Genomic DNA, 12,201 nt, shown 5'->3' on the forward strand with positions numbered 1-12,201 from the left:
ACCGGGTCGTCAACATGCGGGCGAAGATCGTGGCCGCTTATAAGAACCACCGCCCGCACGGAAGTGACTTCGCCAACGGCGAGGTCCGGAAAAGGTGGGAGCGCATCGTGGCCGCAAAGGGGTCAGTTTTGCGAATTTGTACGCTAACGCCCTCCGTCACTCTCAAAAGGGTGTGACTGAGGACGCCCGGAGGATAGCGGAGTCAGTTCCCCTTGTCGGGGAGGAAGTATAAGGAGTTCACCTTTTGGCCTGGGAGTGCTTCTTGTTGGCCGAAGGGCTCCGTGAGAAGTTCCCGGCGGGGTGCGCCGCTAGGTGGCCGAAGAAGCAGCCGACTGAACTATTCCGGCGACTACAGCGGCAGCAACGGCGGATCCCACGACCTCCCCCGGGATGCTGAGGAGTTTCCATCCCCTCCTTCATTTACTGGCCGCCCCCGCCCGGTCGGACAAAAGCGGGCGTCAGCTGGCCGCGAGGGGCGGATCCCCCCTTATCGCCACGCGAGGTCCGGGGCCCGCCCTCCCAGCCGCCCCACTCGAGTACACTCTCCATTCGCGTAACCAAACGCGGGCTCAGATGTTACAAGTCTTCCGAGAGTGGAAGAACGCCACTGACCCCACGGAGAAGAGGATTCTTTTCGAGATGCTCGAGAGCATGCGTGCCGATTTAGAGATCGCGACGAGGAGGCTGGGGGGTTCCGACGTGGGCTCGGATACCACGGGTGGCGGCAGCGGCGGCGGCGGCCACGAGGAGGGCGACGGCGACGGCGATGAGGAGTAGAGAGTGGCGGGGCCTCGTGTGTTGAAGCCCTTTTTTTTAAAAAAAATCATGAACTTTTTTTTAAAAATCTTTGTACTTTTTTTTAAATTTAACGGATTATTTTCCCATACGTTGTCAGAATTTAATTCCACCAGATATCGCAATTTTAATTCCGTAAATGTAGTATATTTTGAATTGTTTTTATTCGCCCTCCCGGCCGCCCCACTCGAGTACACTCTCCATTCGCGTAACCAAACGCGGGCTCAGATGTTACAGGTCTTCCGAGAGTGGAAGAACGCCACTGACCCCACGGAGAAGAGGATTCTTTTCGAGATGCTCGAGAGCATGCGTGCTGATTTAGAGATCGCGACGAGGAGGCTGGGGGTTCCGACGTGGGCTCAGATACACACCGGGTGGTGGCAGCGGCGGCGGCGACGAGGAGGGCGACGGCGACGGCGATGAGGAGTAGAGAGTGGTTGAAGCCCTTTTTTTTTAAAAAAAAAAAAAATCATGTACTTTTTTTTTTAAATCTTTGTACTTTTTTTTTAATGGAATGGATTATTTTTCCCGTATATGTGTCGTAAATTTAATTCCGTATATCGCAATTTTAATTCCGTAAATGTAGTATATTTTGAATTGTTTTTATTGCGGGTTGGCCTATGGGCGGCCTAAATCGACGTGGCGGGTGGTTTTTTTAGTGTTGCTGACGTGGTAGAGGAGAGAATGGGCTGGCCTATGGCTGACCTATTAACCATTGCGGATGCTCTTAGACTGATGAATCACATAAATTCTCTAATTCTTTAATAATAAATACTCCATAATTTTGCAGAAAGTTGGATAATGAACAAAACTAATTGGTGTCAAAATATTTAAACGGAATGTATAAATTTAAAACACAATGAAACTTAATGTAAACTTTAAACTTTAAACTTTTTGTATGAATTGTGTGATTACCCGAACGAACCCTAATCCGTGGATCTAATCTTAATCCGATTGCAGATTTTTGAGGTACATTTTCCTTCATCGGTTGAACTTTTACCAGTTAGTTGCATTGTTTTTTGCACATTTCTTTCAATATTTTCCTTTAATTTGATAGCAACTTCTAAAAGCGCATCAGCGGCGATTCGCCCTAGCAGATCGGCGGCGTCAGCCTTCCGGGCGTCCAGCGCCGGCCTTCCCCACACTCCATCTGCCGCCGGCGAATTGACTCGCTCAGATCTCGCCGCTGCTATCGGCCCTAATGTTCCCCAGTGGCAGCAACATCTCTTCTTCCACTCTGTTCTCTGCATCCCGCCCCTACTCCTCTTCTACCCAGGTGCGTATGGTTTCGTTTTCTAATACTCGGAAATACATCATCAATTTCGTCAGAATTTCAATTTTTTGAGATGGTAGGGCTCAGCTGCTAATTTTACCTTAAACGTTGGTTGAGTAATTGTGATTTCGCTGGAGATGGCATTCCGAATTCATATGAACTCTTTCATATAAGACTGTGAGTAAATATTTGTGTCATGACTCAATCATGTGAGACTGTGACTAAATAATTTATACTTGAATGTATGCTCAAACAATATTAATAAAGCTTAAGGGAGTCTCTGATGCCTCTTCTTCATTTGACAAGTGAATATTTCAGTTTGTTTTCCGCCTCTGATATTGTCTTCCTTTTGATTATACGCCATCAAGATCTTTACATTTTGTATTATATATAGCACAAAAAATATTTTGCAGTTTTGCTATTTGGAGTGTGCGTTTCTACTCTTTTCCATTTAACATTTCTTAAGGAGAAAAATTGCAAATAAGATGGAGTTTTGTAGACACGACAACCATTTCTAGGCTTCAGAATCAATTAAAAGCTTGTTGTATGAATATGGAATTCCACTACTTTTTTTCTAGATGAAAAATTGATGAAAAATAGAGTACTACTTTAGATTGCAAAATGCAAAAATGCGTAAAAGTTCAGATGGAAATTTTTTTATAGCCCTAAATTATCTATGAAACGAATTTGAGAATCTATCATACTCCGTATTTTACTTGTTTTTCTTACTTTCAGTGTCAATAGTTAACTTTTTTTGTGGTTTTACATGGCAGCTATAGCCCTCGGGTAGTCCCCCTTGGCTCAACACAAACTCTATATATCTTTAATGACGCTGAGGAAAACTCCTCTTCCTCGGCTTGTCCTTGACAATGTCTCTTGCATGAGAAATGCACAACAGATTCTCCGCCATGTCAATGCTACTGTTCACGATGGATCAGCTCTCGTTCTATCAGGTACCAATGGCTCAGGAAAAACTACTTTGCTGCGCATGTTAGCTGGCTTCAACAAACCAACTGCTGGGCAGGTGCTGTGGAATGGCCACGACATCACTAAATCAGGTGTTTTCCATCAGTACAAGCTTCAGCTGAACTGGCTCGCACTCAAAGATGGCATCAAGGATAAATTCACAGTCCTGGACAATGTTTTATGGTTCGAGCTTCTCGAAGGAAAGGAAGGGAATTCACTGCCTGCCCTAGAGCTTATGGGGCTGGGGAAGCTAGTTAATGAGAAAGCAAGAATGCTGTCCATGGGACAGCGGAAAAGGCTGCAACTTGCGAGGTTACTAGCTATGGACAGGCCAATATGGTTGCTTGATGAACCTTCAGTCGCGCTGGATGGTGAAGGCGTGAAGTTGCTCGAGTATATCATCCACGAACATAGGAAGAAAGGGGGGATTGTCATTTGCGCCACGCATCTTCCTATTGCAATGGAGGATCCCATGGTTTTGAGGTTGCCACCAAGGTTCCCCAGAAGGATGACTTTAGTCGACATGCTCGATCGCGGTGGACCTGATTGAAACTTGCAAGATTTGCATGTTATTTTAGTTCATAAACCTGTAGCTGTGCTCGTGAAAAACTCACGTTCGTGTGCAATAGCCTGTGAATTACGTAAGATTGATAAACATTACTTGGAAAACCAGGTGAGTGAGATTTAAACATATGACATTTAGCCTCAGCGGTAGCTTATAAATTCACCCCTAATGTTCTTAGCTGCAAAAGTTCTTAATTGTTTTGTGTGCAATCTCACAATTCCATTAAACTGCATATCCCTATCCTTCAGTCAGTCTTGTCTTATGCCTTTTCACTCCACTCGAGCATTTGCTTCTTTCACCATGCTTCGTTATTGATTGAATTAAGTTACACGTTAATATAGTGAATGAGATCCCTTGCGACGATGATCATTTTAGGCCTAAGGAAGTAGATCTACTTGTCTTCGCTCGTCATAGTTCTCATGAAATTCCTTTAAGATTATGTTGCACTCACTCATGTTGCTGAAAATATTTTTTTGCTAACACTAGTTCTTTGTTTCCAACCCATTAAGCAGGTCTGCTGCATTCAGTTTTCTGTGGTTTTTTGACTCTATACATAGTTCATGGTAACTTTTGTAATAGAATATGTTGGTTATTTCCAGATCCCAGGAACTAGAGCTATTCGGTCTGTACTCTCGCATATAAATGAGGGCATTATGTTCACCATGAAATGACTCGAACTTGGATCTCGTTCTGTTTGAGACTGTTCGTCATAATCATGACTAAGGACGTTGTCGTTGCTGTTGCCGATCTCTAATAGTGGAGCTGTCTACATGGAAATGTGCTAACAAGATTGGCACAATATTCCTGTCTTTAGCAAGAAAGGAAATGAATAAAGTGAACCTGTGCTCTGCTGAAGACCGATCTCTGTCTCAAAATGTATGAATTGTTATTAAGATGCAGATTAGTTACTGCTAGGAAATAAAAATGACCATACAAAGCATGTATGAAGTTATTGTGCGATTACTATTTCATACTGTTGCTGCATTTGGTTTGCAACATTCTTCAAGTTTGGTTGGGAGATGTTATTGAGATCGGCTTGTCTACTGAGCTTCTTAAAATCTGCAAGAAAGGAGACTAGTTCCCTCTTTTTAGAACTATCATTAATGATTAACAAAAGCATTTATACGAGTAATATTGTAGGGATTGCCTGCAGGGCCCACTAATTTTAAAGAAATAAATACTGCTAAAAACATTTCATAGGATGAACAATTTTCGAACATATGATCATATATAATGATCTATTGTCAAATGCCCAACTAATCTAACAACAAAAACTATTATCAAATGCAGCCCAAAATAGATACACACTTCTATAGGACACATAACAAAGCATGGTGAATTGCCATCCATTAGATGACAAAGAAGCATATATTCATGCAGTTGCAGGTTCCTACTTCAACTACTCGAATCCGATGCTTACATTTCTGGTTGGAGCTTTCAATTTGGATAGCTTCCCTGATGATTCACCCTCGAACATAATGACCTCTGCTTTTGCTATCCTCTCTTCTAGTTCCTCTGTGCTGAAGTCATCCCTCCCACCGAGCTCGTCGAAGCCCACCTAATAATTCTCGTTCCAGGATACAATCAAGAAAATACTAATTCAACACATAAGAGGTTGGAATTACCGACCTCTGACCTTACAACATTAAATAACTTCAACGACATGCATGCTACGATGTGAAAACTATTTCTTAAACAAATATGAACATGATATAGTGGTATGACTTCATAGCATAAATTACATCTCAAGCTAAGTTTAACACCACTTTCCCTAGCATAAGAAACCTATATTTGAGAGCCTATATACAAAAACTCAGCCATTAACTAGTTACACACAAAAAGAAAATCCTCTACTCTAAGTATACCGCAACTTTGTTGGTCATGCGGCATTTACAGGAAAAGAGAAAATACTAATACTCCCTCCGTCCCCTAAAAATAGGGACTTTGGGGAGAAAAACTTGCCAACAATGGAAGTGGACTTATTTTTATGGGACATACCAAAATAGAAAAGGACTAAAGGAGACTATTGTTTGGGGACTAAGGAAGTATCAATCTTCTGCCTTTAAGATTCTATGGCAATAACACACACATATCGTAAAAATCGGTCCTTATAAGGGCATTAGCAATAGAGAGCCCTTCTCCGGAGCCCACTCAGAGCCTATCTCCATTTTTCCTGCCACGTCAGCAGGCCATCCCAGAGCCTATCTCCCTGCAATAGAGAGCCCATCCCAGAGCCTATCTCATTTCATTTCAAAAACTAAAAAAAGCATAAATATCTAAATAATATAAATAAATTACATAATAAATTCATTCTTCGATGTATTACAATATTGGAAAACAGAATACGATGAGAAACGAATTTAAATAAAACATCAACCCCTCCGATTCCAAAGTTCTTCAATCATATCACGTTGGAGTGCATGATGGGCTTCGGCTTGGCGCATGTCAACGAATGCCTAAAGACGCTCATCATCGTTGTATGGTAGACTCCGGCGATGAGACTCGCTTGCAACACCGTGGCTTGGTCCAGCAGTGTTTTCGTTGACGATGTCTGCGATTCCTTCACCTTCAGTTTCGACTATCATGTTATGCACGCATATCATGTTATGCATGATGATGCATACATACATGATATCACCGAGATCTCCAAGATAAAATAGACGCGACGGGCCTTTAACTAATGACCAACGCGCTTGGAGCACACCAAAAGCCCGCTCCACATCCTTCCAAGCGGCCTCCTGCTTTCGGCAAAATACGACCTCTTCCGTGAAGTTGGGCATCTGATCTTCTTCAAAAAAAGGGGCCACGACAGGTAGATGCCATCGGCCAAGTAGTAACCCATCTTATATGGATTGCCATTGACAGTGAAGCCGATGGCTGGGCCTAAACCCCTGCACTGCTGATTGAAGAGTGGCGAGGACTGCAGCACGTCGAGGTCGTTATTCGATCCGGCAACCGAAGTAAGCATGCCAAATCCAGAGACGTGATCAGCAATGGCTTCGAGTATGATGGTGGGGTGCGTGCCTTTGTACCCAGTTGTAAACTGGCCTCTCCATGCCGTTGGACAGTTCTTCCACTCCCAGAGCATACAATCAATGCTGCCCAACATTCCTGGGAAGTTGTGCGTTCTCCCGTGCAAATCCAACAAGAATTGCCAGCTACCGTCGGCTTCCGCAGATAGGTGTCACCGAATGTGTCTCTCACTCCCTGGCAGAAATTTTGTAGACACTCACGTCCAGTCGACTCGCCGACTTTAAGATATTCGTCGAACATATCGGCAGTTCCTCCGTAAGCCAACTGTCGTACGGCAACCATGCATTTCTGCAGCGGCGACAGACTGATCCTACCGGCGGCATCAGCACGGAGCTGGAAGTACTCATAACGCGCCGAAAGCGCATTTACAATGCGCAAGAAAAGCTCCCTCTTCATTCTGAAACGCCGACGGAAAATTGCCTCCGGATAACGTGGCTCCTCGGCAAAGTAATCCGCGAACAACCGATTGTGAGCTTCGGCGTGATTACGGAGTCCGACGACGCCGGATTGGCCTAGGGACTGCCGCCTGCTCCCGCTCCTGCCGCTGTTGTTTCAGCAATCTCCGCTACGCCACATCTGGACAATGATGGGGTTGCTCTCGCCGACATCGGAATCGGAATCCGAATCCGAATTGTGGGTGAAATTAAACATTTCTACTGAGAAAAAGTGAGAAAAATTGTGAAGTAAAGGATGTGGGTGTGTGAAATGAAGAGGATTGAGGTATTTATATAGGAGAAGAAAATCAAAAAATTAATTAAAAAAAAAGGAAAATCAGCTCCGCCATCGGCCCGAGCCTCCGCAATGGAGGCCTATCGCGGGCCGATGCGGAGCCGATAGGTGCATCGGCTTGGCCGATTTATCGGCGGAACGGCGAAGGCGAAGGGGAAGGGAGATCGGCTCCCTCTCCACTGTGGTGACCGGTGATGGCCGATTGGGGGGCCGATCCATCGGCTCTGGGAATCGGCCCCCATTGCGAATGCCCTAACAAGAAAAAACGAGTGCTTGTTTAATGCTATTAATGATTCATCGCTGTCCTTGGCTTTACTCTCCTGAACATTTTTGTTTCATTTTTCTATAGCTGACTACACATTTATAAGAGGTTTGAGAATTTTTCATCTTTGCTACAAGCCCACAGGTCTATTATGAAGAGTGAGTATTTTGTTTAGCCACAATTTAAAATCACAAATATTACTAGTACCATTTATCCATACAAAGGAAATAAAAATAATGAAATTCTTAACCTAAACAAATCAAAATCTAGTTCTAACACATGCATGCAAATTTTTTTTTATCCAAAGTTGTAAATGAGACAAATTTTTAATATATAATTGGTTAAGTACGAAGTAAATGGAAAAAAGAATAAGAAATAGAGAGAGGGAAAAGGTAGTGAAAATAGTGTCAGTGAATTATGTTAATTATGGAGCCTAAAATATTTCCTACCATATTTAGGATTTGTTTCCTAGAAGTATATTTTCTTGTGATAGATTTATTCCATAGAAGAAAGATATTTCCTTATGGAATATGTTTCCTAGTTTACTAGAATTAGGGTTCTCTATTGTGCTTATAAATAGAGGTGCTCCCTCATTGTAAAATCATCCCGAAACCATATAGTGAAATCCCTGGCTTGGCGCCCCTAGACGTTGATACACTTTGTATCGAACTGGGTAAACAATTCGTTGTATTCATTCTCCTTTTATATTCGTGATTGTCTATGTTTATTTCCCAACAATTGGTATCCAGAGCCTAAGGTTTGAGAGGCAGAAATCACGATGGGGATGGACGGGAAGATTGCTGTAGAGAAGTTTGACGGATCTGATTTCGGATTTTGGAAGTTGCAGATTGAGGATTACCTGTACGGTAAAGATCTGTGGAAACCTTTAAAAGCCAAACCCGAAAAGATGGAACCGGAGGAGTGGGAGCTGCTGGACAGAAAAGCGATGAACGCGATTAGGCTATTGTTGTCCAAGGAGGTGGCTTATCACATGACTGCAACAAAGTCGACGAAGGAGATGATGAAGATCTTGGAGGATATGTATCAGAAGCCATCAACGGCAAGCAAGGTACATCTGATTAGACGATTGTTTAATTTTAGAATGCAAGAGGGAAAGGAGGTGCAACAACATCTCAACGGGTTCAACATGATTATTTCGCAACTGAACTCTGTTGATATTAAATTCGCTGATGAAATTCGTGCCCTAATTTTGCTATCGTCCATGCCTGAGAGTTGGGCTGGCACAGTGACAGCAGTTACTGCTGCAGAGACAAACCTGACAGTTGACAGAGTAAGAGATCTGATGATTGGTGAGGAAGTTCGCCGGAAAGAATCAGGATCTTCTACTTCTGGTTCAGTATTAAGTACAGAACAAAGAGGCAGATCGAAGGGAAGACAAAATCGTAGAAGATCAAAATCCAGAGGAATGAGCCAATCCAAGAAGGATTTGGATCGAGTTAAACGCTAGAATTGTGATGAGTTTGAGCACTTTAGAAATCAGTGTGAGGCACCGAAGAAATATAAACATAAGGATCAGAAGGACAAGAAGACAACAAACGCAACCATGTCTGATGACGAAGGCGAGGCGTTGATCTTGAGTGTGAGTAGTCCGATGGAATCGTGGGTATTGGATTCTGGAGCGTCGTTCCATTCCTGCAGCAATGTGGAGGTAATAGAAAACTACGTTTCTGGCGATTTAGGGAAAGTATATCTGGCTGATGACGAGCCCTTAGATATCGTGGGAAAGGGAAACGTGAAGGTAGTGACATCCAATGGATCCGTAATAAAACTGAATGGAGTCAGACACATTCCTGGATTATAGAGAAACTTGATTTCGATTGGGCAGCTTGATGCAGAAGGGTACACGGTAACATTTGGCTGCAGCAATTGGAAGATTACCAAGGGAGCTATGATAGTAGCTCGAGATAAGAAGGAGGGTACGTTGTATACCACAACTAACTCCAAAGATTGCATTGATCTTGCAAGTGAAGCAAATAATGCAAATTTGTGGCATTGTCGTCTTGGCCACATGAGCGAGAAAGAGATGAAGATAATGTGCTCAAAAGGTTTACTGACAGGCCTGAAAACAATTGAAGTTGGCCTATGCGAGGATTGCGTGTTTGGGAAACAGAAAATGGTGAGTTTCTCAAGAGGAGGCAGAAAATTGAAGACGCAGAAGTTGGAGTTGGTCCATAGTGATCTATGGGGACCAGCACCTGTGAAGTCCCTAGGAAGCTCTGAATATTATATGACATTCATCGACGACTCCACTCGAAAAGTATGAGTTTATTTTCTTAAGAGTAAATCTGATGAGTTTGATACTTTCAGGAAGTGGAAAGCCCTTGTTGAAACTGAAACCAGGCTAAAGGTGAAGTGTCTAAGATCCGATAATGGAGGAGAATATGAACTTGCAGAGTTCAAGGAGTTTTGCGCAGAGAATGGAATTCACATGGAGAAGACTGTGAAAGGAACTCCACAGCAGAATGGAATCGCGGAGCGCATGAACAGAACGTTGAATGAGCGAGCAAGATGCATGAGGTTGAAAAGTGGATTGCCAAAGAATTTTTGGGCAGATGCAGTCAACACAGCTGCGTTCCTAATCAATAGAGGTCCATCAGTTCCATTGGAGTTTCGGATACCCGAGGAGGTTTGGACAGGAAAAGAGGTTAATCTATCTTACCTACGCATCTTTGGTTGTGTTGCTTATGCTCATGTTAGTTCTGTTGAGAGAAGTAAGTTGGATGCCAAATCTATTAAGTGTACGTTCATTGGTTATGGAGGCGATGAGTTCGGTTATAGACTCTGGGATGAGCAGAACCGTAAGGTTATTTGCAGTAGAGATGTCGTTTTCAATGAACATGTATTGTACGAGGATAGATTGGAGACGTCGAATTCCAGCAGTTCTGAGCCCCAAGTGGTCGAGCTAGACATCTCAAACTCGAGTGGGAGCAAGGAGAGTCAGAATGCTGAAGAGGTGCTTGAAGAAGAACCAAACCTCCACCACCGATTATTCACTGCCTAAGCAGACTATCACATATTTAGCAGATTATTTAGACAAAACCTATTCGCGTAATTATCACATGTATCATGCTCATAACTTGAATTAATCATGCTTTAAGAATATTGAAACCAGTACTAGACCACAAATCTTCTCTCTGGTTCCCGAACTGTATCCCAATATCAGTGTGGGCTGATCTTACTAGAATACTAGGACTTAAATAAAGAAGACAGAAGAAATCCTTTTTGGAATAGGAGAGGAATTCGAAAATCTCCTCAGCTGGGGAGGGGAATTTTCGAAAATTACAATAATGAAAATTGTGTTATTTCTGTCTCCTTTATTCTCCTATTTATATTAAGTTCCTTTTGGGCCCAGACAGGGATCTATGGAAGGTTTTGGATATGGGCTCATCCAATTTACTTTTTACTAATTAAATTGAACCCACAATTTAATATAAGTTATAATTGGAATATTACGAGCAGCCACTACAGAAGTAATATTGAACTCTCCCCATCCAAATCCGAAATTACAAGTAATCCGGGTTTCCGTTTAACTTTCATTTCCCGTGCTTAAGATTAAAATGTCCATTAATTAATTAATGTCTGCTATTGACTTAATTAATTAACTTCTTATTAATTCCAAGAGTGGACTTAGCATGAAACGCTTATTTATTATTCATAGAGTAATCACACTCCAACTAGCTAGGTTCCGAATAATAAAACCTTGTTTCGCGCTCCTCTTGAGGACATTATCAAACGAGACTCAGCTCGCGCACGATTCAATATAATAGCAATCCTAGCACCGCTAGATATTGATCACCACTACCCAATATATCAGGATAATTGGGTTACGAAAAACCCGCACCATTTGATAAGTCAAAGTAGTGCATAATCAATACCGTATGCTCAATGCTAACCTACATTGATTAAGAAATAAATATTTATCAAGACCTCGCCTTTCAGTAGATAGCCTAAGGCAAGTCTTGCTGTTAGATCCGTTCAGTGCTATACCACACCAATGTCATCTTATTTCAGTAAGGCTTAGAAATATGCGGACTGACATTGCAACCTTTCTCGATGGATAGTCAAATTCCAACTAGGTTGTGAAATTCATCTTTTTCTTTGTTTAGAACTGACCGTATTACCTTAAAGTGGACGACGCCCACAACCGGTCTACTAAAACAAAGACTTAGACTTTGTTAAGTTAACTTATACATTTAAACATGCATTAACATCCATTAAATGTAAAACATAACAACATTATGACAAAAATAATCTGTTTTATTTATTGGAAAATAAAATAAGAGTTTTACAGTATTCAATCACTCGAAACGTGATTTCTAGTATACAAACTCTAACAATCTCCCACTTATACTCAAAACACTTTCGAGTATACAAAAAAATGTGCTAACGTCTAATTCTCCCACTTATACTGAAAGCGGATTGAGGTCTTGAATTAGTCGAACTCCCATTCCTTCAACATGGCTTTCATACGGCTTTACCGCTAATGCCTTCGTGAAAGGATCTGCCAGGTTGTTCTCTGACTCAATCTTGACCACTTGTATGTCTCCTCTCTGCACT

General features: G+C 42.3%; 1 protein-coding gene across 4 annotated transcripts; it reads left to right on the top strand.

Annotated features, from left to right (window-relative positions):
- Positions 1-1,632: 1,632 nt before the first annotated feature.
- Positions 1,633-4,630, top strand: LOC125191071 (ABC transporter I family member 1-like). 4 transcript variants are annotated; one of them, XR_007171030.1, is made up of 4 exons: positions 1,633-1,764; positions 1,853-2,071; positions 2,842-3,707; positions 4,199-4,630. XR_007171030.1 is itself a non-coding variant. In XM_048088533.1 (2 exons), exon 2 carries the CDS (start codon positions 2,895-2,897, stop codon positions 3,582-3,584), a length of 690 nt encoding a protein of 229 aa, XP_047944490.1. In that variant the 5' UTR covers positions 1,798-2,071; positions 2,842-2,894; the 3' UTR covers positions 3,585-4,267. The 4 variants fall into 4 exon arrangements, 1 of the variants encoding a protein (XP_047944490.1); XR_007171029.1 differs by lacking the exon at positions 1,633-1,764 and having other exon boundaries at positions 1,798-2,071; XR_007171031.1 differs by lacking the exons at positions 1,633-1,764; positions 1,853-2,071 and having other exon boundaries at positions 2,890-3,021; positions 3,093-3,707.
- The last annotated feature ends 7,571 nt before the right edge of the window (positions 4,631-12,201 follow it).

This window comes from Salvia hispanica, chromosome 5 (assembly GCF_023119035.1).
Source record: "Salvia hispanica cultivar TCC Black 2014 chromosome 5, UniMelb_Shisp_WGS_1.0, whole genome shotgun sequence".
Taxonomy (NCBI): domain Eukaryota; kingdom Viridiplantae; phylum Streptophyta; class Magnoliopsida; order Lamiales; family Lamiaceae; genus Salvia; species Salvia hispanica.